Source organism: Rhea americana, unplaced genomic scaffold (assembly GCF_003343005.1).
Source record: "Rhea americana isolate MKP2758 unplaced genomic scaffold, rheAme1 scaffold_26, whole genome shotgun sequence".
Lineage (NCBI taxonomy): Eukaryota > Metazoa > Chordata > Aves > Rheiformes > Rheidae > Rhea > Rhea americana.
In genome coordinates, this window is record NW_028186379.1 from 6676572 (window position 1) to 6703422 (window position 26851).

The 26851-nt window shown below is 36.4% G+C and overlaps 1 protein-coding gene across 1 annotated transcript; it reads left to right on the top strand.

Moving 5' to 3' along the window:
* On the top strand, positions 1–26851 carry TRA2A (transformer 2 alpha homolog). Its single transcript, XM_085307595.1, has 8 exons — positions 1–231; positions 9850–9983; positions 11049–11220; positions 15191–15379; positions 24198–24313; positions 24825–24932; positions 25641–25708; positions 25893–26851. Exons 1-8 carry the CDS (start codon positions 196–198, stop codon positions 25901–25903), a joined length of 834 nt encoding a protein of 277 aa, XP_085163721.1. The 5' UTR covers positions 1–195; the 3' UTR covers positions 25904–26851.

The window sequence follows — 26851 nt, forward strand, 5'->3', positions numbered from 1 at the left end:
CGGGCGCAGACGAAGCGGAGGCGCCATTTTGCGCTGCTGCGGGAGACGGATTGGGAGGTTGTGGCGGGAGGGTGGCGGCGATATTGGTGGTGATAATAGTAACGGCAGCGGTAATAGCAGTAGTGGTAGTAGGTACGTTTGCTGTTCGGGACTAGCGTCCCCATTCGCCAACCTCGTGGCCAGGACTCTGCCGACATGAGCGACGTGGAGGAGAACAACTTCGAGGGGAGGGTGAGTAGCCGTCCCTACCGGGGCCGTGCCGAGGGGGTGACCCGGCCTGGGGAAGGGGGTGGGGGCGATCTCCCTTCTCCGGCACGGCAGGGGTGGGGGCAACGCAGCTTGTCTCTAAAATGGCTCCTCCGGGCGCCCGGGTCTTGACTGGGCCATGGGCGCCTCACTCTCCCCTGTCCTTTCCCATTCTCCCTCTTTTCTACCGACCTGGCGCTGAGGACCGGGCCGGGGAATTGGCCCAGCCCGAAGCTGGGCTCCGCTGTCTTCACGCTCACACACTTCCTTCTCCCATCACGTCTCTCCCTCCCCTTCCCCCTCCTTCGGGGTGCAGGCGCTGAGCTGGTTTGCCTCCATCCCGCTACCACAGGCTTTTTCTTGGAGAACCGGGGTTGTGGCGCTGCTGTGAGCATATCTTTTTCTYGTCCCTCCCTCCACCCACCTTTTTTTTTCTCCTCTTCCCTTGATCTCGAGCCGTTCAGGTCCTCTGTTGTTTCCCGGGTTTAGGCTTCAGAGTGGCTCCCTTTCCCCGTTCCCCCTCTGCCTGCGGGCAGCGCAGCTCTCCTGGCTGTGGCCGGGAGAGCGCGGTCCCGCTCACTGTAGCCGACGCCTCCGCCGGGGTAGCTGGTGGACGGAAGGGCCTGGGTCCTGTTGTGAGAGGTGCGCTGCTTCTCCTGCTGGTGGCCCGCAAGCGGGATCTTCCTTGGGTCAGGCTTCCTGAAGCCGTCGGGGGAGGTATGGCCTTCGTTAAACCGTTGAAACTCCCCGTGCATCCAGCTGAAGGCTTTCTCTCAGCAAGCTGCTGCGGTTTTGTAGCCTTGTTAGGCCTGTTTCTTCTCTTTTCTCTCTGATTGCTGCGGTTTTTCTCTACACATCTGACCGGTTCTTTTTTGTTGTTTGTTTTGTTTTTTCCTCCTCCACCCCCCCCCTTTCTTTTTCTTTTCTTTTCTCTTTTTTCCCCCCATCCCTCAGTGTGATGATCAGGGCAAATAAGAATTAGAAGCTGCTTGAAACACAAATAAGTGTTGTCCTCACTCCATCCTTTACTCTTTTAATTTTTCAGGATTTTTTTTTCTTGACTCATAAGGAATTGCTTTAGAAGAACACCTGAGCATCCTTTTGGTGACTTTCTCTGATGAACCAGTGACAGCAGCTTTACAGTTATGTAGAGTTACTGCCTGGGGAAAGGAGCAATGAAATTTTGAAAGAGCATTGTCTTTACAGAATTACTGTTTACCCTGTTGTAATGTTAGTTAAAAACATTCCCTAGGCTGAGAGTACTGTGCTTGGTTGTGCAGTGCCTGCTGCTGGTTCCTCAGGTGAGGTAAACAAAATCTGTTCTTGTGTTGATTGCTTTGACAAAGATGGCTGTGTAGCTATGCTCTTTCCAGCTAAACAGACTGATCTGTGAAAACTGGCTTACCTCTCACTTAAATCTGAAAAAGTAGAGCAACGAGTATATTTTGTATTCCATTCTTGAATTTATTCAACCTTCTAGTTTACAGTAAGGTGGGGGTTTTTAAGCTTTTTAATTTTCTTGTCCTATTGAAGTTTTTTCGATGAGAAATATTTGTATTAATAAAATACTGTGTTGAGGACCTTAAGTTCCTTGACAGATCTGCTGYTAATATTACAGTTAGTATAGCTGTTTGATTTCAGTATTTTTTATGTGTTTTTTCTGCCAAATGTAGAAGTAAAAAAATATTCTAACAGTCTGCTAAGTCTGAAAAGTCTTGCATAGCAGTTTATATGACTGCTACTTGAATTGACTTGTTCTTTTTTGGTGGTGGAAAACTTACTTTTGGAGAGAGCTGCTGACCCTGTTGAGCTTCCATCTGAAAAACATTTATTCTTTTCTGTCCCCTAATACTGGATTTTCTGAATCAGTCTAGCAAGTGTGCAGTGTGTTATCTACTGTATTTTTTTCATGCAGTTGACATAATGGCAGTTACTTAATTCATTTATAGTTTTGAGTTTTGTTCTACTAATTAAGAACATTCCTGAGCCGTTGTATTTTTTTTGTCAAGTAATAGATTTTCTTGTTTCTTATGCTATTAAAAATAACTGAAGTAGCAAGTGATATTTTAGGCTGTGATATTTTATATTTCATTTTCACTGGAAGTGCTGCAGGCATAAAATTAAGCACATGTAACTCTGGAGGAGTTTAGTGTTTAATTTGCGATCCAGTTTGGGTACAAGTTTTGTTTTATGCACTGAATGTCCTAGTGCTTCAGTTTACTATGTGCATGCACCCTGATCTGTGAGAGTATGGCATAAATTTTCAGTGGGTGAAGGAACTGCAGAAACTGGAAAACACATTTAAAAGAAAAAAAATGCTTTCYTGGAAGTTGCCACAAATAAGAATTCTAAGTACCAGCTCAGTTGGTTAGAGCGTGGTGCTAATAATGCCACAGTCACAGGTTAGATCCCTGTATGGGCCACTTGCTTGAGGGTTGGACTAGATGATCTCCAGAGGTCCCTTCCAACCTTACCGATTCTGTGTGCTACAGACAGTTGGTTTCAGTTCTTAGTCCTCCTCCTTTGTCCTTCTTCCCTGCTGCCCCTTCCCACCACACCCCAGTCTTTCTCTCCTATACACAATACTCATTTTTTAAACTAATCTGAATTTCTAAATGCTAAAGAAGTAAGAGGATTCAGTTTGTCCTTTTACATTTCATCAGTATAGACACATGTTGACCCAAAAAAGCTCTAATGAAAATTGCTGAAGTAGAGATGAAGTCTGATGCCAAGATACAGATGTTTATTCAATCAGCAGTAACCAAAAAATACAAGATTTTGTTTTTAAAGAGTTACTTACTTTTTAAGTGTTTCCTTGTTTCTTTGTGAAGAAAAAATGTTCATATATGAATACCATTAGTTCAGCTACATTTTTAAAGCTCATTTCAATGTGAACATTAGATGAGCATGCTTTGAAATTTCATGATTTTACTTAAAAAAGCTTATTTTTAGCAGCATTATCTCCAACTATGTATTCTGGCACTCATTTTCACTTTCAAAATTGTAACATCATTTAATCTGAAGAAGAGAAAATTTAGAGTAACATTAGAAATAACTTTCTAAGGAGATTGCTTAGTCTGCACTGTTTAAAAACTTGCWTTTTTCAAATATTAGGTAAAGATAATTTTAAAGATTTTTTTTTTTTAAATTATTGAGCTCATTTATATCTTTCAATAGTGAGGTTACCTCTCCCCTCCCCCAAGCAAATGTTAGTCAGATATGCTCAGGCTAATTAACATTTGTCCYATTTTTGTATTGTTTTTTGCTTCCACCTCAAGAAGTTCTATCTTAAGAATATGACTGGTTGAGCAGAAGAAATGGCTCTTTCCCTTCTCCCTCCTTAAAAAAAGTAAAAGTGGCTTAATGAAAAAAGATTGACAGAAGAACTAGAAATAGAGTGAACTTGCTAGAGCTAAGGTTACGAACATTAGAAAGGAAAAGGATTTTAAGTCATGCTACTTATCCAGTGACTTGAATTCTGGAGAACCTGTGGATTTTTATCACTATGGACTTTTTTTTTTTTTTTTTTTTTTTTTTTTTTTTTTTTTTTTTTGTGAGCTGGTTAGACAAATGAGGCTTTTCTTTTTCTTTTTTTTAATCTGCTATTGTTGTCAAGTAACCAGCAGAATTAAGCAGTGATTTGAGTCTTACTTTCTCATAGTTGTCCAGTTGTTTTTAATAACATATTGTTCATCTGGTGCATACTCTGTAATGTGACTTTATAAGGTTTTCTGGAACACTGAACAAATTGTGATCTGAACAAACCTGCACTCTAGAAACCCCACTTACTAACTTTGATCAATCATTTTTCAAAACTTCTGATAAATTTGGCTTCCATAATCTCAAAAGTGTAGTAGTTTTCTACCAATATTATTATACTGTTTTATTAATAATTTTATTTAAAAATACAGCTTTTAATCAGGACAATGGTAGAAATCAATTTTAGAACTAAAGTTCTTGTCTCCCTTTAYTCTAATCATGAGATGCCTCTTCCTGCTTTCTATAGAATATCACATTGATCTCAATCTAATAAACATTTAAAGAAATATATGGTTTTGCATGTGAGCCATCTTGTTGAAGGAAGTATACATAGTTGATGCCTATGCAAGTGGCTTTTGAATGAGATAAATTGTGAATGTCTTGTATTTAAGCTTGTGTTGAAACAATTTTATTTAATACATGTTCTGATGTTAACTACCTAAATATGATCAATCTTAAGATCAGCTCTTCACAGAAAATTTGAGGGAAGTCTCTTTAGGTAGCKGTAGTGTTAATCTCTCTAATAGCGGCAATCTGCCACCTCAGTGGAAAGGGAGGCACGAGACACTTTGCTTCCCATACAGTTTGAAATGCAGGCATGACAGTCTGCTTTCTTATGACAAATGTAAGGAGTTTTTTGTTTTTTGGGTTTTTTTTTGTTTTTAACCTGCACTTTTTCCCCCTCTTTGTTTAATGAAACTGTTAAATTCTACAATATTACCTGGGCTGCTCTTTTTGTTTCCTGTGTTCCCTATGTGATAAAGGAGTGACTGCAGAACCCTTTTCTGAACAAKGAGAAGATAATTGTAAATTGCAAAATTTATTTGCTGAAGCTTGCTCTTTCTTTTTCTATTGGAGTGGTATCACTGTTAAGAGCATGGAGTTTGCTAATGTTGGTAACGTTATAAATGTATCTGTCTTCAAGGTAGCACAACACAGAGTTTGCCATTTCATACAGAAGCTTATTATGTGTACTACTGAAATATTTATAGAAGAGTGGCTTATTAAGGAATTGGTTTTATTTTTAGCCTAGAGTGATGGCACATAGATTAAACCAAAATTAGTTAACTGCTCATGAACATTAGGAAAGGTTGGTAGATTTCTGTCAAAACTTGTTGAAAAATAACATTGACTTTTCTCATAAATGACATGCCACTACATTGAGAGTTTCATCCAGTGAATGTAGGCATCTGTGTAATTTTTCTAATTCTTTTTTGTTCGCTTATGTTTCTCCATCCCATTATAAAGTTGGACTTTTGTATCTTCTTCATTTACTTTATAAGATTGGGTTGATTGGGCTCCCCCCCCCCAAGTCTTTTGTGACATCTCTAAAGTCTAAACTACAATTTTGCTAGCTTACATTGTTGCTAGACCTCTTCCAGGTTTTTTTGCTTTGTTTTCTGTTTTTTTTTCCTTCTCTTTCCCTACATGTGGTTTGTATTTCTTTTTAAGGTCAAATTAATTAATTCCAACTGATTTTCCTGGGTAATTCCATGGATTTTTTTTCTCCTTCCGTTTCACTTCTTGTGCATTGTTACAGAAAACCTAACTTAACTTCAGTTTATTATTTAGAGTCTTGCTTTAAATTTTGATAGCCTTGTAATAAACCGTCTGTGTCACACTCTGAAATGGTAAGGCACGAAGAGCACAAATATGAGGACAAAAGAGTGAGTGACATGGAGGAACAATGTTTCTCTCTATATTTTTTCTTTGTGTTCTTTATCCCCCTGATAGGGGGGCTACTCTGACGGAATGCTTCTAAAACCCTTGCAGTTCTACTCTGCATAGAACTGTTTTTAGTGCCTTTCTTAAAGTATCTGTATTAGAAAGTAACATCACTTTTTTTTAGGGATATAAGGAAGATAATTGATGCAAGTTTTACCTAACGTTTTTATGATTTAAACAATTGGGCTGGTCTGAATGAAGCATACTAACAAGACTGTCATCTTGCTCAACTGGTTTACCTAAAGCTATTTAACAATTAATTAATGACTGAATTTATGTGATCATGGGGTCACRTGGGAAGAGGAAGGGTCATACCCTGTCCATGTTACTCTTTCTGAGAAGAAAGAAGGTGTCAGGGATGAAGAATATTCTTCGGTGCTTTTTGTTACAGACTCTAGTTCTGCATATTCTTATCTAGTGAATCAGTATTTGTTGTCTTTAGATTTTCTGTTCACCAACAATTTCTTTGGCTCCAAGTACCACTTATTAGCTGGGGAATCGTTAATCCTGTTCCCCAGTATATACCTGAGGAATGAATCACCTCTTTTAAGGAGGTATACAGTTAGAACTTCTTATTACTTTGACAGAGGGGAAAATGTAATTGGCAGGTGCAGTATTTGCTTCAAAGGGGAAGCCTGCTTTGAAGAATGCTAGGTAGTTAGCTGTCTGTCTCTACATTACAGGCTATGGTGACAGTGAATATAGTTTCAAATGGTCACAGCATGTAACTGTCTGTAAGCTTATAAGGATGAGAGTAGTGGCTGAACAGTTGCACAGTAAAGCAGAGGGCATTAAAATGCACAGTCATGTGCAAGATAGTTGTGGGATGAGAAGCTGAGTTCAAGAAACAGTTTTAACTGTGGCCCTCAAATGAGAATCTTTAGAACAGAAAGAACAAAAATACTGAGGATCCAGAAAGAAATTGTAGTCTCTTCTCTCCTAAGCAGTAGTCAAATTTAGTTCTGGGTTAAATATGGACTGAAGAACAAAATTTGTAGATTGCTTAAGGAGTAGTATAGAATTGAGAGATTTTAATGCTTTGATTAGTACAATTGTCTTTTACTGTCATCAAAAGTGACATACTAAGAAAGAATGGTAACTTGTTTTTAATTACATTTTTTTTATACTGATATTGCAGAATGGGTATAAATTGTTTATGCAGAACAGTCAGATCTGTCTGTGATGTGGACTATGGTGGATCTTCATTATTATTTCCCTATATGGAAGTAAAAGAGGAAAATTATTTAAAATATCTTTGTGACTTCTTGAGGCTGTGAATCTCTTAATCCCTTCTTCTAGTCATGCTGATATAAATCTTAATAGGTACTTTTTCGGTATCATCCTTAAGTCCTTAAACTCTTGCAGATTATTATGATTCCCTTAGTCTCTCCTTTTGAAGCTGTGTAGGAGAATATAACTAGGTGATCTATGTTGCATCAGAAGATGAGATGTAATTGCCTGCCAATGACAGACACAGTATGCAACTGCTAACAGGTAATCTCTCTTTAGCTGCAGTTTACATCTACACCTCTGTCACTCCAATTTTGAAGTTGTATGTTTGTGAGTTTAAGCCCTGTAGGGGCAGCACAGATGATCTTAAAAGGACTTGACCTGCATGGAATGATGAAACATTTGCTTCTGGCAACTTAATACAGATTGATTGTCATAATTGGTGCTATTAGAATCCCTGTGAGCAATGTCATAAGATGCTGCAGTTGAATAGATGAGGACACTGAGTTAACTTCTTATATTGTATGGGAGTGATTGACACCTGAATGTTTTCTGATAGCTCCCAACACTTCTAGATTGTGCAGTATCTTTCAATGATTTTTCAGATGTAAAGAATGTGGACAACACAGTATCCTCATGAAGGAGTGACTGAGGAGGGTGAATTGTTTGTCTTTTTTTTTTTTTTTTTTTTTAAGATCTCTTCTAAATCTGAATGATGTCATTTTTCTGTATTTTTTATATTACTGATCACTTTTAATAGGGAGGGGAGAGGAAATAATTCCCAGGGGATTTGGGAATTGTTGCAGGGGTGAAGTGTAAAGGGAAGATCTAAGGAGGCTATCAAACAATGAAGAGTACAAAAATAGAGAAGAGGTAAATAAAAATCATGTTAGTGGCTCTAAAAGGAAAAAAGGAAATGTATTTTTAAGTGAATTTCAGACATAAAAGTAAAAACACCAGAGAATGTTTTAGTAATATGTAAGTGCACATCCCTTTTTTATTTCAATGAAAGTCATTAAGATCAGTGGAGAGCCAGTTTAATAAGAGTAGCCTGTAATACAGACTTGATACTATGGTCCACATGTTGCAGCTAAACTTTGAAATTAGCCTTCATTAAGTTTATTATGCCTTTCATCCCAATAGGTAACATTCTCCATATGTCTCTTGTCCTTTTATTGAGGTAAAGTGGAGAAGTGTGGCTACAGCTTTATCTGTGATGTTAGTAAAGGGTCGTTCAAGTTCTATTTATGGTGGATGTATTGTCTTAAAATGTGGGGAAAGAGTGCTTTGAAAAGGAATTAAATTCTTGAGTACTTTGAACTGAACTGTAAATGGAAAAAACTGAATCTAGACATGGGCAGAATAAGAAACAAAATGAGAAGAATCATGGTGAGAATGAGCAAGAGGGGGAAAAAAAAAGAATGAAAATAAGAATAAAATGTTACACTTGTGTGAAGGGAACTTGCTTTACATTTTTCATTAAGAATTTTGTACATTTTTGTGAAGTTAAGGATGTATATAGCATACATTTTCTTTTTATTTTTGTATAGCTGAACTCCCTAGAAACATTGTGCACTAAAACAGGAGGAAATCCTAACCTGCTCTTTGTTTGCTTGTTTTCCTAGTTTTTTTTTTGTGTGTGTGTGTGTGTGTGTGTGTGTGCATTATTATGCAAGAAAAATCTCCTGTCTTTCCTTGTAATGGACTGTTTTGAAATACACTATTATGCATCTTGCTTTATATGGATAAGTTATATGCAAGGAAAACAGGATAACAATGAGGAAGAAAACATAGGAAGAAAAATAATTTGTCCTGCATATGTCTATGTGCATGTAGTATATGAGTAAGTATGTGCATAGATAGCTTTTGATTGGAAATCTTTGGCCATTCTGTTGAATAGAGTGTCTAGTAAAAATGTGTAGGAGTAGCGTTTGGGCTTTTTAATACCGAGAAGTACAAAGTTGTTATTTTAAGGGGGAAAACCACACTTACTGATATTGATAATTTTAATATAATTGTGCTAATTAGTTTTTAGTAGATCTGTGTATCTTACAAAAAAATCTGAAAGGGGAGGAGGGTAGCTTTGAAAATATAGTAAAACACTGAGAACTCAGTAAGCTCGTTGTTAGAACATAGACACTTATACAGTTTTAAAGAATTTTTTAAAAATTGTTTTATAAAATAGTTTCTTGCACTTTACCTGCTGGCATTTCAATTTGGTAGATAACATCTGAACTCCAGCAGAGTTTTATAATCCCCACGTGCTTAAATATACTAAATGTTCTTTTTCCATTAAGGTTAATGTTCGTGAAGAGATTGAAGAGTTTTTTCCAAGAATGTGGAAGATAAATCAAGATAAAAGAAGGCTAATGAAAAGTATTAAAGATCAGAAAATTAAAATTGAATGGGGGAAAAAATTGAACAGAAGATTGGTCAGATAGAAGCACTTGAATGTTTTTTTTAAGGCTATAATGAATTGTTTGAATTGGGGAAGAATGCACGAAGTATGAAAAATGAAAAACTCAATGAAGAATGAAGAAAAGTAGAAAGCAAGAGTGAAGTAGAATTAAAAGAATCTGGAAGAATGAATGGGTCCTAGGTTAAGTAAATGTATGGTTTATGTTCCAGTGTCTGTATGATCAAGTTGTAGATGAATTTGCATGATTACTTAGTTAATAGAGAATTGGTGATCTGGTTCAAGCAGGGAACTATTTGAGGAGAGCATACAATATTAACAGTGGGTTAGCAAAATGAAATTTGTTCTGGAGGGTATTGCCTAACCATTTGTTTTTCAGGAGCAATCAATATAATAGAATTACTGTACTTTAAATGTTAGGAGTTAGGCATTTATACAACCAATACCATTTGTAATACTGTCTCCTTTGTTAGGAGTCTCGCTCCCAGTCAAAATCTCCAGCTGGGAGTCCTGCTCGTGTAAAATCGGAGAGCAGGTCAGGATCTCGCAGTCCATCGAGGGCCTCTAAACATTCTGAATCGCACTCTAGATCAAGATCAAAATCAAGGTATGTCCAGGAAGGAGTGCGGGTTAATTTGATATTACCTATGACTGTTCTTTTAGGTGTGCTGCTGAGACTTTGTTGTTGTTGTAAAAAGTATAAATCTTCTTCAGGGGTGTATTAACAAGACTGTTAGTGGATACACGGGGAAGGGAGAGGAGTAGGAGGAAAAAAAGTCAAGTGAATATTGCAGCAAAGGTAGTTTCTTGTCTAACTGYGTTAGATAAGAGAGGAGTAAACTTTGTAACTGTTGAACTATGGGAACAGACTACATGGGGGGGGTTCAAGAAATACTTAAATTGGAGGCTTTAAAGACAAAGTATAGCTTAAAGTAGGCATGGAGAGCTGCTTAGTTTGTGGGAGCTTTAGGTTTAAGTTAATCTTATGGAGCTGCACATACCCTTCTCTGTCCCTTTCTAGCCCAAGAATGTGYCTGCACAGGTAATAATCCATCTTCTCCTATTCACTTCCCCAGGGCAGTCTAGAAAGAGCTCTAAAATCTGCAAATTCAGCCTAATGGTATAGCTTCTCTTCTTGCAGTGTTTAGCCAGGTAACTGACAACTGCTGTTAGGATATAATGCCTGTGTGAAAGTGTGTAACTTAACAGGATGATACTGGTTCAGAACTGAGTTTATCATTGGCTGGATGACTATAAAGAATAGGAGACTAGGAACCAAGTAGTGTGTGGGGTTGCTTTTGTTTTTTAATCCTGAATCAGGTGTTTTTTCAGGCAAGACAATATTTTACATTGTGGTGTATCTGGCTTCTGTATCACTGTGCGAGTTCATAGGTTCAAGTTTAAACTTTGAACTTCCTGAAAATTACAGTGAAAATAATCTTCATTTTATGCCAGAAGCGCTCTCTGAGTTAAAAATCATGCTACTGGCCAGGTTATTGTAGATCTATGTTCTTTAGATGCACAAAGTGCATCTTTTAGAAGAAACTAAACTATTTTATTTGTTGTGAGCCTCTATAAAATGAATTCAAGATTTTTCTCTGAGAAATGTAAGGCTTACTATTCAGTAGATGGTATGTATATGACCTAACTAAAAGCTTTCTCTTTGTTGAAGATCCAGGTCCAGAAGGCATTCGCACAGACGTTACACTCGATCCAGATCCCATTCCCATTCTCATTCCCATAGGAGACGTTCTCGAAGCAGATCATACACACCAGAATACCGTCGTCGAAGGAGTCGTAGTCATTCTCCAATGTCCAACAGAAGAAGGCACACTGGCAGCAGAGTATGTCATGTTCATCAAGGCTGAGTATCAACAAAATAGTTGTTATTTCAATTAGTGCAGTCCAGGTTACATGCAGGGTGAATCTGACTTGCTGCTTTGTTTTTGGAAGGTGTGGGAATTGGTTTCCTTAGGCAACAAACTTTTTCCTTGCAGCTGGGCAAGTCAGCATGTGCAGAAAGGTGGTATCTTTTTCCCTCTGCTATAGAAGTTGAGCCCTTATCCTTGCTTTAAATCTTTTCTTTTTTTTGGTAATCGTTCCAAGTATATATATCCTTCACAAAGGGGAGAACAAGGGGAGAAAARCTACAAAAATGTCTACTCCAAAATTGACTAGATGAACAAGGGAAGTAAATTCTCAATTATTTATTTGCATATAACTTGCATTATATTCAAGATCACTAGTGATTTTATGCCTCTGAGTACTGAATTTGGTGCAACTTGAGAAAATAAACCCTTTATATTTTTAGCTAATGTGTGAGTCTTAAGAGGTCAAAATCAGTGAGCTTCTCAAAATTTAAATGAGAAGCAACCTAATATCTCTATATGGACAGGAAGAAGCGCAGGTAAAATAACCAAGTTCTAAAATTATGGCTATCTTATCCTGAGGACTTTCTCCTGAAGTCCCTGTTTGTAATGATTTTGATGTCTTAGCTTGTGGTTTCACATCAAGCTCATATAAGTGCTGCTTCATGTCTGCCTCTTCCTGAGGACTGTGGTATTTTTCTGATCCTTACAGTTTCCATCTGTTTCAGTTYCCCTGAATCTTTTTACTAATTCTGTCAAAAAGAGGATGACTTTTTTGCAGGCTTAACTCTGTGAAGCGGCTCACTAGAATCAGATAAACGTCAGTGTGAGGGTGAAGTCAAGAGTGTGTGTAAGAGAACAAGACTACAGCAGTGCCAATTTACAGTGGCTTAAGCTGTTATGAAACAACATTCATAGTTATGTTTTTTGCAGATGGTTCCCAATGTGTAGTCATAGTATAGGGTTAGCAGATTTCCTGAAGAAATAAAAGTGAATCCCTCTTACTATTTTAGAAAATACAATAATATTTCCTTCTGTGAAGAAGTCTGTCTTTTGCCTTGGGAATGGATCTGTAACATTAAAGTCCTTTTCACAGTGAAATCCACATTAGTTCTAAGAAATAGTTCTAATAGTGTCAAAACTAATCTTTAACCTACCAGATTTTTTTATCTTTTAAATGGAAGAGATTCTAAAGGCACTAGAAAGATTGAGAGAGGTTTTTGTTTTTTTTTTTTTTTTTTTACTTCTGCTTATCTTGTAGAAGGAGCTTTGATACTGTGCTGATGGGGGACAGCACAAGAACCTAACATAAGGACTGGCTTTTAGCCCTCCACAGTAGTCCTTACAGTGATGATGTAACTGCCACCCATTACTCAAGTACGGAGAACCAATTTGCACACCTCATCTTGCCTCAGAAAAGGGTTCATGAGTAAGGGGAATACAAAGAAGGACAACATAGAAGTACTTGTATGGAGGGATTTGTCCAGCAAGAAGAGCTTGAAACAGTAATTTAAAAGATCGAGAAGTTTGATTAGACTTGTAAGAGTTGCAGTCATAAATGAAGTGTATAGTTTTTAATGCCGCTAAATAAATAGGTGCAAGAAAAAAACTTCAGTTATACGGGTTTTCAAACGACAAGTTAACACTTTGACATTATGAATTATAGAAGATTCATATTTAAGACTGAAGTTTGAACTTTGGCCAATTCTAAAAAACAAACTTCAGATAGACCAGGTGTTCTGGGTATTTTATTTTTGCAATGTATGCTGTGCAAAACTCAAAGTAGAAAAATGCATAGCAATTTTGAAATACAACATTGTAACAATGGAAAAAGATAGGAAGGGGAATTCAATATGTCAACAAGCTGTTATTTATATCAGTCTTATATTTGACTCCCTTGTTCTGTTAAATAAGGGYATGCTTACAAATGAATGAATCACTTGCGGTCTCAGTGGTCAGGAGACATAACTCAGATTTTTTTTTTCATTTTCCTTAAGAAATCTTTGGCTGAAACCAAGTGCAGCTTGTAGGAAGTCTAGTGGCTTACAATGCTGTCTGCTTACTGAGTTTTCTGTGTAGAGTAGCATTGTTTCAGTTGGCAGTCTCTGTTTGTTTGTTTGTTTGTTTGTTTATGGAGAACGAGAAGAATCATTTTCAGAAAAACATTGAGATAAAGCATAATGCTTATAATGAGATCTAAGCTATAATGCAAAACTGCTTATCAGACTGCTACTTCCTACATGGAAGAACACTGTTCAAATACTTTTTAGCTCTTGCATAAATAAAAAGATGCCCTTAACTTAGTAATAGACAACAGTTATCTTCTATTGCSGTAGTTCTCAAACTCTTGTTCTCTGGAGACTTAAACATATTCCTGCAGAAGTGTAGAGCGCTGTAGGGTGAACTTTAGCCTGCTGTCCGTAGACATGTTTTTTATTGGTTATATTTTGCAGACTCTTTCTCAGGTTTCTCTTTCTCAGGGTCTGCATGCTGCAGGTTAAAATTCAATGACCTACTTGTATGTTTCAAAATTTTGTCTTTCTTTAGTTACTTCCTCTCCCCTCTTACTTTCTGTTAGGGACTGTGGAATAGTTTTCCTTGGCTTTTAGTGTGAATTTGTTTTGCGACTGTATTTTAAAGCAGAATTTTCTTTTGTTGTAGAATTAAAATTTGAAATGCAAGGCTTTACTTTAAAAATGTCATCTTGATCTCAGAGGTTGTAGTATGGAGTTGGGAAAAGAAAAGGAGTTGGGAAAAGAAAAGGAGTTGGGAAAAGAAAAGGAGTTGGGAAAAGAAAAGGAGTTGGGAAAAGAAAAGGAGTTGGGAAAAGAAAAGGACAAAACAGCTAAACTTGTTGATTGAGTCAGATTGGAAGCCTAGCTCTGAGGCATAACTTACAGTGCATTGTAGCTTAGAAATTTGAAACTGAAGTATGAATTTGAACTGTATCAACTTCCGGTTGTTGTTTTAACAAACATTAAATCTATGCATATGGCTGCTATTTTAAATTGCTTCTTCTAGGACAGCAGGCATGAGAAACTTAACTGAAAAAAATATTATTTTTGGTCAAGATAATTCTTACCGTGCCACTGGCATTGTGTAAGCTGAATAGCATGTGGAAAAACTAAGTGTCATAAAAATGCTGAATCAGATGAATTGCAGTGCATGTTGTACAATTTTATTTGACTCCTTTTAGTTAGATTTAGTTGAAGTGAAATGTGTAAGTGATTTCATTTACCTGCTCTAGAAGTTTGTGCGGTTTTTTTGGGTTACTGTTTCACAGAATACTTCAATACTTGTAACTATCTAGGTGAAGGAAGCAGATGATCTTCATTCAGTTTACAACTGGGTTGAGATCACTTTCAAATGTAAATACTGACTTCTATAGTTGAATAGGAAATGTTGAGGAGAGAGGAAGTAAACTGTTTTAGTAGAATTTAAGTTATTGTTCAACTGTCCTTGTTTAGTAGCTCGGATACATTTAACGTGTGAAATAGGAAGCAGCGTGCACTGTTTAGTACCAGTGGTGACCTTCCAGAGGGGCAAGAGATGGGACTTCAGGTAGGCTGATCTGGTCTCAAGCGTGAACTTCCATATCGTGTCTGCAGCTTGTTGGTGATTCTAGTGGGAATCGTTGATAAAACAACTTCCTTTTCTACATCTATTTTATAAATGGAATGTTTCATTTTTCTGAATTGGAATTCTTCAACATGAAAAGATATCCTTTGCATTAAAAAAAAAAGAACATGAAATCAGTAGCTTTTTGAAAATACTTTAAGATTGGAATGTTAACTGTTGAAGTATTAAGCTTTCTAATAAGCAACAGATTTAGATTTTTTTCAGCTAAATTTTTTTTATAACATAATTGAAAATGGGAAATTTTGATGGGAGAATGRTATCACTTGTTTTAATTAACTTAATTGGAGTTGAACATTTGTCTTACCAGGCTAATCCAGATCCTAATACTTGTCTTGGAGTGTTTGGTCTCAGTTTGTATACCACTGAGAGAGATTTGCGTGAAGTCTTTTCCCGTTATGGACCTTTGACTGGTGTCAACGTGGTTTATGATCAACGGACTGGACGATCCAGAGGATTTGCTTTTGTTTATTTTGAGAGAATTGATGATTCTAAAGAGGTAAGGTCATGGTTTGCTAATTGTGACATACATGCTGTTTATGTGTTGTCTTCAGAAATATCTTTGTAGAAATGTTTTTGAGTGGTTTTACTAGATAGCTATCAGAATGAGATTCATTTAAAGTGTTCAAACAACATAGCACTTCTAACCAGCAAAGTAGGTGAAGCACACTATTTCTGTGTTAGGATTCTGTGGGCAGACTTACAGCTCAGGCTTTGAATTACTAATGAAGGTCACACTTTGTTCAGTTTGTTCATTTAAAATTAAGTATATTGTAGAGAAGCAGATATTTAGCATTTTTRAAGTATTTTGGAAGTAGTTTCCTATACCCATCAAAATTCTGAAGATGCTCTTTGTTTCCAATTTTCTACTCTTAATCTGTCATCATGTATTTGAAAAATAGGGTAGTTGGTACTGGTTTGTGCTTCTGACAACTTTGTTGTTTGGACGACTAGTACTTTGTCGCTCAACTGAGATGTTGCTGTCTGTTGTATAATGGATCTGTAAGGAAGGAAGTAAAAAATCTGAACGATACCCTGTATTGTGCTTCGTGACAGTAGGCAGTATTTATTACTTGTGTAGGGATACTGTCAACATATTTTCCTAGCCATGAAAAATACTGAAATTTGTAGGTGCAGTTGCTATTTAAAGTAAAGATAACGCCTATAACTTTCTTTCAAAATGCTTTTTAAAAAAAGAACCACTATTTCAGTCAGGGTTTTTAGTCACATTTGTTGTGTGTACGTTAAGAACAGTGCAAACRCTATCTTAACTTACAACCATCCACTATAGTATTATTCATTTTTTATTTGTTGTCAAACTAAGCCACAGACTTCAAGCATCCTGTTTATGAATGAACAGCCTTGGTCAGATGTTCCAGTTTTGCTGTTGGATTTTCTTTACATTAGATAAGTTCCATGCCTGGTGATTGGTGTGATCCTTCTCACCTCATGTTGAAGGAAGGGAGAGTGACAACTGTGGACGTAGTAACAGTGGATGAGAAATGAAAACTTAGAGCTGCCTGTGCTAGTTAGTGACATTTTAATGAAAAAAAGTTTCATGGATGACTTGGTTGGGGTAGACTGAGTTCTGAACTTTGATAGATCTCTGGTGTGATACTGAGCAAGCAGCTGTAAAATGTGGAAAGGACAGACGGTGTTCTGTGTTGTCACACTATCAGTTTTGCAGAGTGAGAGAGGAGTTAATTGGTGGCCTACTCAGTTCTGACCTTTTGGCCTTACTTCTTTGCACTCCGTTTTTGATAGGATTTTTGAGAACGACTCTTCCTCTGTGGAACAGTTAATAATCCAAAATACTTGGAAAATACTTGTCACGTTAATGTAGCAGTCTCAACTGTTTGTTTTACAACTCTGTCTTTACAAATACAATTTTTTATTTGTGATAAGCTGTGGTCGTGCATGATGCCATGCATTTCTTAAAGTGCTCCATGTAAATAGCRTGAATTAATTTCTGTTGGTATGAAGCTATTTTGGCAGATGCTACRAAATTGTCAAATGTAAAGCAAAAAGGGGAAAATACATGCAGAATCAGAAATASAGAAGATGAGCTCCTTAAGCAGGAACTGAAAAAATTGTGTGTGTAATTGGGGGTGCAGTTAAGTTTTCCTCCATTCTCTTTCCTAAATTATTTGTTTTGCAAATTTCAAGTGTTCTGAGGTTTCATGTCCTTTGCTCTCCCTACCCTTTTTGCCTCCTACTCTGTTCCAGCTCTTTTGGGAGGGAAAAATGGGTTGGTTTGACTTGATTTCATGGACCTTGAAGACCAAATTGAAGATGGCAGTAAGTGGCTATTAGTGTGGAAGAAAGGGGTATCATAGCTCTAGGTATGATACTGTCATAGGTTCTTTAGAAGGAATGYTGAAGGACATGAATTAATTCTCTTTTTGTAAGACAGGTGCAAAACTAAAAGCTAGATATGCATAGAAGAGATGTTTTTTACTTTTATTTTGAGTAAATAGAAAAAAAATGCTTACGGATTAACTATACTTCTGAATAAAGAGAATATGAAACAGTAGATACTTAGCTGAATTCTAGCCTTTTAAAGCAATTCTACGTGGATTAGATAGGGATAGAATACTACATAACAAATTCTAAAGACTTCTTGTCTTCACTATTGTCCTTCCAAGAAAGGTGAGAGCAGGCAACTTCTCAGTTGATCTACTTTCAAACATTGTTGGTATTAAAATATGGCACCAAATGAATTGTGAATAGTTATTTTTAAGTTTCCGTATCTTGTCTAAATGTAGCCCAATCACTTGTGTAATTATGTGGATTCTGATATATTTGAAATCCTGTCAAGCTCTTAGACATGGTCCCTTACCCTTCTTACAAATTTGATTTGTTATTGAGCTGGTTAAAATGTTGCTATCTGTTAGGAGTCTGAAACCAACTGATACAAAGTTTCTAGTTCCTTATAGTGATAAGTAAAATTGAGTATATAGTAACTCAGTGTTGTGGAAATCCATAGACCTTGTGAAATAATGCCTTTAAGAGGTGATATTTTCTGCTGTTCTCAGGAGGGCTGATTACCAAGTTGATGCATGATTCCAGGGTAAACATGGTACATGTAATTATAGTTACTATTAACAATGAACTGCATGGTGGGCCTAATCCACAGCGTAGGACCATCTTCTGAAATTTCTGGGAGTGTTCTTTGGTCCATTGACCTGTAGATTCTTCCCTGAATATTTAAGTGATTGTCTGTTTTCAATGCACAGTTTTCCAGTAGTGTTACAGTTAGTTTCTGGGACATAAGTAAATAGAACTTGACATTCATTACACTAGTCTTCCACAACATAGCTGAACTTCTATTACTGTAGGATTTTTTTATATGCTATTTGTATAGCTGCTGTATCTCCAGATGCCATTCTGATTTCTTCATACGTGCATAAAAATATCAAAAGGGCAATGAAGGGTAGTGAGGCTTATTTTCATTTAATTGCTAGAGCAATTTTGGAGTTTCAGGACTTCAGATTAATGGTGAGGCTGCTATGGTTTTATAATCAGTCGTTAATGATCATCCTGGCTATAGAGAGGGGTCAAGGTTTAGCTTTTGGTAACTCCTACTTAGAGCAGCTGACGTAGCGTCACAGTAGCTTCAGTCATTCCACTTTAACAGGACTGAGAAAAAAATGTTGGACACACTTCTTTGTGAAGGAATTCTCCTGTGTGATCTTCTACTCTCACCTAAACTCTGCTGAGCCTGAGGAGAAAAAACTTCATAGTCTGGACAGAACATTCCTTTTCCAGCAAATGTATTTTAGTGCAGTGGCCTAGTGTTTGCAAGACAGAGCACTTGACTTGCTCATTATACTCAGACCCATATTGAAGAAACTCATGGACACTATCTTCAGTTCAAAATTTGGTGAAGGCAYATAGCAGACAGTGAATGCTGAGGATTGACAGTTATTGATCCAGAAACCTTAAGGTTTGCTGTGCTAGTGCATTCTTTTCGGTGTGCTTGTTAAAAACCTGCTTGACAAACTTGAGTTTTATGTGCCTTTTTCTAGAAGGAAAGGATATTCTCTCCTATGGATGTGATGTTTTGTGGATTTTTCTTTTTAAAGAATTTCTTTTTTCTTAGTGGAAAAGTAATACTTGGAATTGATTTTTTTTTTTTTTTTTTGGAAAACTTTTTTCTTAGTGGAAAAGTAATACTTGGAATTGATTTTTTTTTTTTTTGGCCTTTTGACTGTTGCAATGTCATATTATGTTGACCATCCTTCTGCCAAGTCTTCAGAACCAGATACAAGTACAGCAACATTATGTAAAGAGAAAGATCTGTAAATATCTTGTGTTGAAGATTATTCCAGTAGATTGACATTTTGTATATACATATACATACATACATATATATATATATATATATGTATAGAATCTTCAGTATCTGTAGCATCTTTACCAAACTATCTGCTTGGTTTGTAGTTTTTTAGCTATACTATGAAGAATTTTCAGCTACCCATTGCATTATTAGTTTGAGGCAAATCTGTATACTAAGGTTGTTTATCTCAAGGTTTAAAATAAATTAAGAGATTTGGAGTGTTTTTGGTAGAAATGTCATAATACGAGTAAAAAGCACTTTGTGGTGATGATTGCTAGTACAGTTACCTGGGATTTCACATGCAGTTGTCCTGCTTTTTAGTCAAGTCATATTGTAAACTGGTAGTTCTCAAAATTGAGACTTCTAAAGACTGAAATAATTTTAGGAGCCTTATCTTAATTCACAAGACCATTTAATCTGTGGTGCAAGCTAGTCGATTTAGAAACATCATTATTGACCTAAATTTCTCCCGTGACTTGTCTGACAAGTGCTCTAAGTATTGTTCATGGTATCCAAGGGACCCTTCATATACTAGAAAGGAGCACAGGAATGTCTCGTATGTTTGAAATTACAAGTTACAGGGTTCTGGAGACTGAAGTAAAATGGAATTACTAATACAGAAATTTTACATTCAGTTACTCATTCTCTGAAATTGTATGTTTCTTGATTTTTGAAACTACAAAGTGTACTTTAAAACTCTGCTGATCATATCTTTTTTTTTTTAACTCAAAAATCTGAAATACGTGTATATCATTACCAATGTTCTAATTGTTTAAAACTTCCTCAAACTAGAGTGGATAAACTGACTGTCATTCAGAGGTGAAATGGACATTGAATTCAACCTGCAAATTACAGTTTAGTGGGTTTTTTTGTTTGTTTGTTTGTTTGTTTGTTTTTAAAGAAACTATTTCTTATTGTTGGGGTTGGTTGGTTTTTTTGGGTTCTTTTCCCTCTCTTCCTCCTATTGGATGTTTTTCAGAATGTCCTTTTGGATGGCTTCATTAAATCCAGACTTGAACGGGTGGCAACAGTATCATGAGGAAAAAAATAATCTTTTATGTCCACCTGTCCCATGCTGTACCTGTGATGCGTTGGAGATGATTTTTCTATTGGTGGAATTTAAGTACAATATGGGAGAACTTTTTTTTTTTTTTGTAAATGCTACTACTGCAGATAGAAGTCTTTTAGATAGTTATTTTTAGATCTTGAAAGTACTTCTCTGGAAATGAGTGCCATCATTACATACTTGTGTTTGACTGTATAAAACTTTTCATAAGTATCACCGTAACAACTGCTCACAAATTATTGAGTATACTTAGTCTGTATTTTGCTAATTTTGTAGTGAAGTCACAGTACTGAAGCAATTCAAAGCAATTTTGACACAATATTAAATGAAAGCTTGATGTACTTGTACAAAAMGAATAGTATCCTGTTTGAACCTCAAGGCAGAAATGTAAAGTGACTGACATTAGTTCTTATGAAGGACGTTGACAGCTCTGCCAAGTCAGGCACGCCCCCCCCCCCCATAAGCATAGTACAGATTACATTCTTTCCATGCTGTCTGTTTGTTCAAGCTGTGCTTTGTGGCATTATACAAACTGAAACTTCATTTCCTTCAGTGAATTCTTGACTGCTTAGCTAATACCAATCACCTTTGTAATTTTTTTGTACATAGCATTAAAAGCTCAGTGTTCCCAGGCTACTTAAAAAAAAAAAAAAAAAAAAAAAAAAGAGAAACAAAAAAACCCACTATCTAAATACTAATGCATTTGGGAAACTCCAAATATAGCAGTTAGTATCAGATTAAATTGAACTCAGTGCAATTTCATGTTACCTTTGTAACTGTTTTGAGCCACTAGAGGTCATGGCTCTAGTTTGGGAACTGTTCATCTTGCCAAACTAGCAGTAGTTACAGACAATAATTTGAAAAAGCTTTATTATTATGGATAGACTACTTCCAAGTTTAAAACAGTAATCTAGGAATTAATTTTTATTTGCATCTTTTCCAGTTCCCATTCAGTTTTCTGACTGCCAACACACAGGTGTATATTTTGGCCTGAGAAATCCATTTTTCCTTCAGGATTTGCAACCACACTTAACAGTATGTGCTTATTGAAATCCTATTTACTTGCTGCTTACTGTCTTCATCTTGCAAAAGCCAGGCTAATTTTAAGTCTTCAAACAATATTCAGATATTTAGAAGAAAATCCATGGTACTGTATAATGTCTAAACCCAAATGTAATTTGTCTTTCTCTTAAATGTTTTGTTTGATTGTCTAGAAAGTATACTCATCCTTTAGACAGTATTTGAAAGTGTTTTCTGTAGCATTTGAGTGAATTTGCAAACTCTTTCCATTTGATACTTAAATATTTTAACACAGCTTTCTTGCATACCCAGCAACAGTTAAGCAAACTGAAGTTTATTTTGAATATAAAATGATAGTCTAATAATGTTGTAAAATCTCAAACTTATTTGTAAGCTGATTTTAAGTTTACTGATATTTTTGCATTTTTTWAAATTACTTGTGTGTTCTGAAAGGCTTCAGACAAAATTTGTACTACTGCGTCGTTTGTCTAAAACTAGATTTTGAAAGAGGACTTGTGATCATGCTGCAGCAGTCCTTAGCTGATGAAATCATTTTAAGTATCTTTGTTTCAGAGAGTTAAGATGTGCCTGAAGCATGATAGAGAGTATTTGAAGACATCTTTGGGGGGGAGTTACTGGTTCCTAATGACTGAATATTGGGTTTGTGATGCCTTATCGAAGGTTCTCTTTTCTGCCTTTGGAGAACGTAGACCAAAATGTAAAAGGCTTTGTGTGTCTGTATACGTTTTGAAGATTTTGGGTTATTTAACATTTATATTTGGCAATTTTTACTGACAACTGTTAAAAGCCAAAATTTTTTTTTTTGTTTGATCATTGTACACTGTGACCAGGCCCTTCGGGTTTCATGTAGAGCGGATAACTATTAACTACTCTGTGCACTGAACTCTTTGGTAGTTTCAAGACTCTAAAAATTAATTTGTCTGTCTTGTTGGTGGATTGCTTTTCCCTGTACTGCTCCCTGTGTTAAATAAATCTTCCTCTTTCCTTTGAGGTGTTTATTCATTTAACTAAACAAGACACATTTGCCAGATGTTCTGGGTTTGAACTGGCTTGATGTTGGCTAAGTTTATTACTCTGCAAGTTGTTGATCTGATACCAAAATGTCATAAAGCAGAAAATTCCWTACCTTTCAAGCCCCATTTCCTATTACCATGTTTCCATAAAGATTTTTTTTTATCATAAAGCTAGTTGTTCAGCCAGCTGGGTGTAGCGTTCAGTTTTTGGTTATTAAATACTGATTGCGCACATGCATGTGTGTGTGTTTAGTTTATTCTTGTGGAACAGGGCTTTAGTTTCCTAGCCTTGAGGGTGGGGTGTTATTCTGTGTGGGGTTTTTTTTTTTGGGGGGGGGGGGTGGTGTTTTTTTTTTGTTAATGGCTGTGTTTCAGTATCAAAACATACATTTTAACACAAGTTGAAAGATTTAATGTTTGATTCTGCTTTGCAGTTAGCTAAATCTAGTTACTCTATTGTTCAGTGGGAGCAGAGCTCACTAGGTGGCGATATAGTATAGATATAAACAGCATTATTAAAACAAACTAAGTGCAATTAAATAGGTTAGCAGATATCAGTCACTTATAGTTTGGACATATAAACATTAACTGTAGGGGTGTCAGTTTTGCTGCTTCTTCTATAATTTAATTCAATAAGGTTCTTGTTAGCAAACTGCAAAAAACTTCAATTTCYGAAAAATTGTTCATTATATCAAAGAAAATACTAAGCTCAGAGTCACCTTTTATGTTTTGAGCCTTTTATCAAAGATAAATAATAGTGAAATAATTGTGTTGCTTAATTCTCAAGGTTAAACAGTGTCTCTTCTCCACACATGAAAATGAAAATAATTCGTATCTTGGGCAAATCAAGTATTGTAAATTGGTATTTTAGAGATCTTAGAACAGCGAGTGGAAGGATCAGAGAATTTTGCCTTTGCGAATTCTAATGTCTATCATCTAGTCCAGCATTAGCTGCTTGTTAAATGTTAAAGATTGTTGTGGTGGGTTGGGGGTGTGTGAAGTTTTTTGGTTAATTTTTATTTATTTATTTATTTATTTATTTATTTAAGTTACTCTTACATGACTATAATCTAATTCTCAGAAGTATGCTGTGGTCCTTTGAAAAGCTATGTTCATGATTTTGAGTTTGTGAAAGGCCATTGTATTGATTCAAAGGGTAGAGAAGCAGGGGCTAGAACACCCAGTGAGTGTGTGCACAGGCTGCGAGCGGGTCTGAGGACCCAGGCTTCTCGAGCGCAGACCATTGTGTGTATTGCTTTAGCTAGCTGCTATTGTGAGAGCGAGTGGCGAGGAAGGTTGTAATTAGGTATCCATGTAGGCTGAACCCGCCATTTTACTAAGCTCTGCTGGAGTAGGTCCTTGTAAGGGAGATGGCAGGAGGCTGGGAGAGCATGAAATGGCAGCCGACTTGCAGTAATCCGGCCATATGCACCCTACAGGAAGCCACTGCTTTGCACAGCTTCTGAATCCGCCCGTCCCCTCTGGGTTGGAGACGGCAGTAGGAAGGATGCAGTTTGCAGGAAAAGCTGCTTTGAATTTCTGTTTACCTTCCTGCTGGGTAGAAGACTAAGTCTAAGGAAAGCAACTGTGTTAGTGGTTAACAGTGTGCTCGCTTGAAAAGGGATTGCGTGTCACATTACTTCAGCGCCCCGGTGCAGTCCCGTAACACTGCTGGCGTACGGGCTGGGGGATGGAGACCAGCCATTCGCCACAGTGGGGCACTAGTAACCAGTCTGAATAAAACAAGTTCAGGGCTTGCCCTTCTGACTGAAAATAGTGTGTTCTTGTACTTACCCTCTCATAGTTACCAGTAATTTGCAGATCTCATGTCTGTCCCTGTTTCTCTTGTCTCCTGCAGGCAATGGAGCATGCAAATGGTATGGAGCTGGATGGCAGGCGGATTCGGGTGGACTATTCAATCACCAAGAGAGCACATACACCCACTCCAGGCATTTATATGGGCAGACCAACCCAGTAAGTTCACTCATTTCCTTTTAATGAGACTAAAGTTGGTTTAAATGGAAAGTTTGAAGTCTGACTGAAGAAATTGAACTACAGACACTTAAATGTTTTCTGAAATTTTAGAGTTTTGCTAATTATAGTTTATCACAAAGTATTTACATAAATTATGCATTATTGTGATTCACATGCTAGTAAATTCTCCTGAAGTTCATTGTATCTTATTGAAGTTTACTGGAGGAGTTATTTAAAAATTTTGGTATCTATCATAGTTAAGACACATCTAGCTTACTGAAAGTATTGAGATACCCATTTGTCTTTGACTTTGGTGGGAGTTAGGCTCGAATCCCCAGCGGATTTTTTATGAAGATGCATTTCATTAAATAAATGTTCTATTATTATTTTATGGCACAGTCTTAAGTGTTTATTTTTAAGAACACTGGGGAGGAAAAAAAAGCTTTTAAATAACATAATTCAACATGAAGAATAAATAGCTGAAGTGTTTTTTTTTTTCTCTTCCTAATAGCAGTGGAGGAGGTGGTGGTGGTGGAGCAGGTCGTCGCCGTGACTCTTACTATGATAGAGGATATGACAGAGGATATGACAGATATGAAGAATATGACTACAGATACAGGTACTTTATTTTCAGTTTATTTTTGTAAGAACAGTGGATTTGTGGGAAAACTGAAAAGTTAGGTGACAAAAAATGTTACTCCATCTGTAGCAAGATTCTGTATATTCTGTTCACATATATGCTATGTGTTAGGGCCTCCTTATATTATGGGATTAAAGTAGTCTTAATCTTCAAGGTTCATGTAGATCAGTTACATAGTAAACAGTTGGGAGAAGGGTTAGTCTTGTTACCTGGAGGAAGTAGAGCAATGCCCTACAAATGTACAGGGCAAAAAGGAAGGGAAAACTTCCATATTGCATAAAGAACCAGGGACAGCTAATAAATAGTGCTGTGTTAGGAAAGGCTTGTTTGTGCATGCCTTTAGTATACTTTATGCTTCCTAATTATCTCGCTATTTTGAAAGTTACCTAGTGTCAGAGGAAGTTCTTTAACAAGAGTTATACACATGTGTGAAAGTAGCCCTGCTTGCAAGGCTGTTAAGGATTTAATAAATGTTGTCTAGGAATATCTTACAGTGCAAAAGATCAAATGGAGAAATATAAAAGCATTTGTTAAATAACTGGTAAGCTGCAGCCAAATAAAACTGAAATCATTCATGCAGGCCAAGTCTTTCAGCACTAAGGAAATGGTTCTGTTCTGTAGAAATGTTGTGAATAAAGCCTCTTTCATAACGGATGTTGTTGAGTTTTTCTTTAATTTCCTTTAAAGGAGACGATCACCATCACCTTATTATAGCCGATACCGATCACGATCAAGATCCCGTTCCTATAGTCCAAGTAAGTAAATGCAAATGAATAAATAGAATCTGGCTGGCTTAAACCTTGCTATTACTAGTATTAAATGGTCAGTGGCTGTTCTGAATGTGACAGCAAAACTAGTTTATCTAATTGGGCATTTTCAATCTGAATTTGTGTTGTATACAGTTTGTTTATAGTAATGGTGGTGTCTTTTTTTTTCCAGGGCGCTACTGAAGAACAGAAGTTACAGTTGAGGACGTGATTTTTAAATATAAATTTCAAATCTTAGCTTCCCTTCTGCTTTCCCTCTCATTCTTCCTTTCCTTGCCCTCCATCCAGCTCTTTTACAGATCTTTAATTCATTTAGAATATACATACTTTCAGTTGAAGTATTCCTATTTTCCATCCCTCTTTATTGTAATACTCTTAAATATTGTAATTGTTGTAGTTCTTGTGTAGTAAAACATCTTAAGCAAAATTAAATAGAAAACCCAAGGTGTTGATACATTTTGGAAGTAATTCTGATTTTGTTTTTAAAACAATTGGASTCTTGACTAATCAAAAGAGAAGAGAGCATTGATATTTTTAAAGCTTGCATGTCATATGTAATATACACACTCAGATACTTTAATATAAACCTGCATTTCCAAGTAACTTGTTAATCTTTCTGTTAAGATGTTTACCTATTACTTTGAGAAACAAGTAACAACTTTTGAGCCTTTTTCTGTAATGACAAATTTATTTAGATAGTCATGAACCAGAGGATCTTTTTGTCGGGTAGTTGCTTTGAGTGTAGAATATTTGAGCTAGAGCAAAGTTTGGTACTTGGTTGACCGGGAAAATAGATTCTTGTACACTTAAAATTAAGGCCGTGTTTTATAGATGAAGCTTCCAGACTGCTACACAGTGGATAACATTTGAAGTTAAAACTTTTTTTTTAATTATACTCGTTTGAATATTCCCTCTTAATCAGTGCAGGAGAAAACTATTTATTGAACATAGCAATTAGTTGTATAATTTGCTGTTCATTTAAAAAGAAACAAAAAACCACCTTTTTGGTATTGCAATAATGGTTAAGCAAGTTGTTTCCAGTCCTTTTTGGAGTTTGACAGTATGGATGGAAAAACCTACAACTACATGTAAACCTTTTTTTTTTTCCTTAATAAAAGTTAATTCCACTGA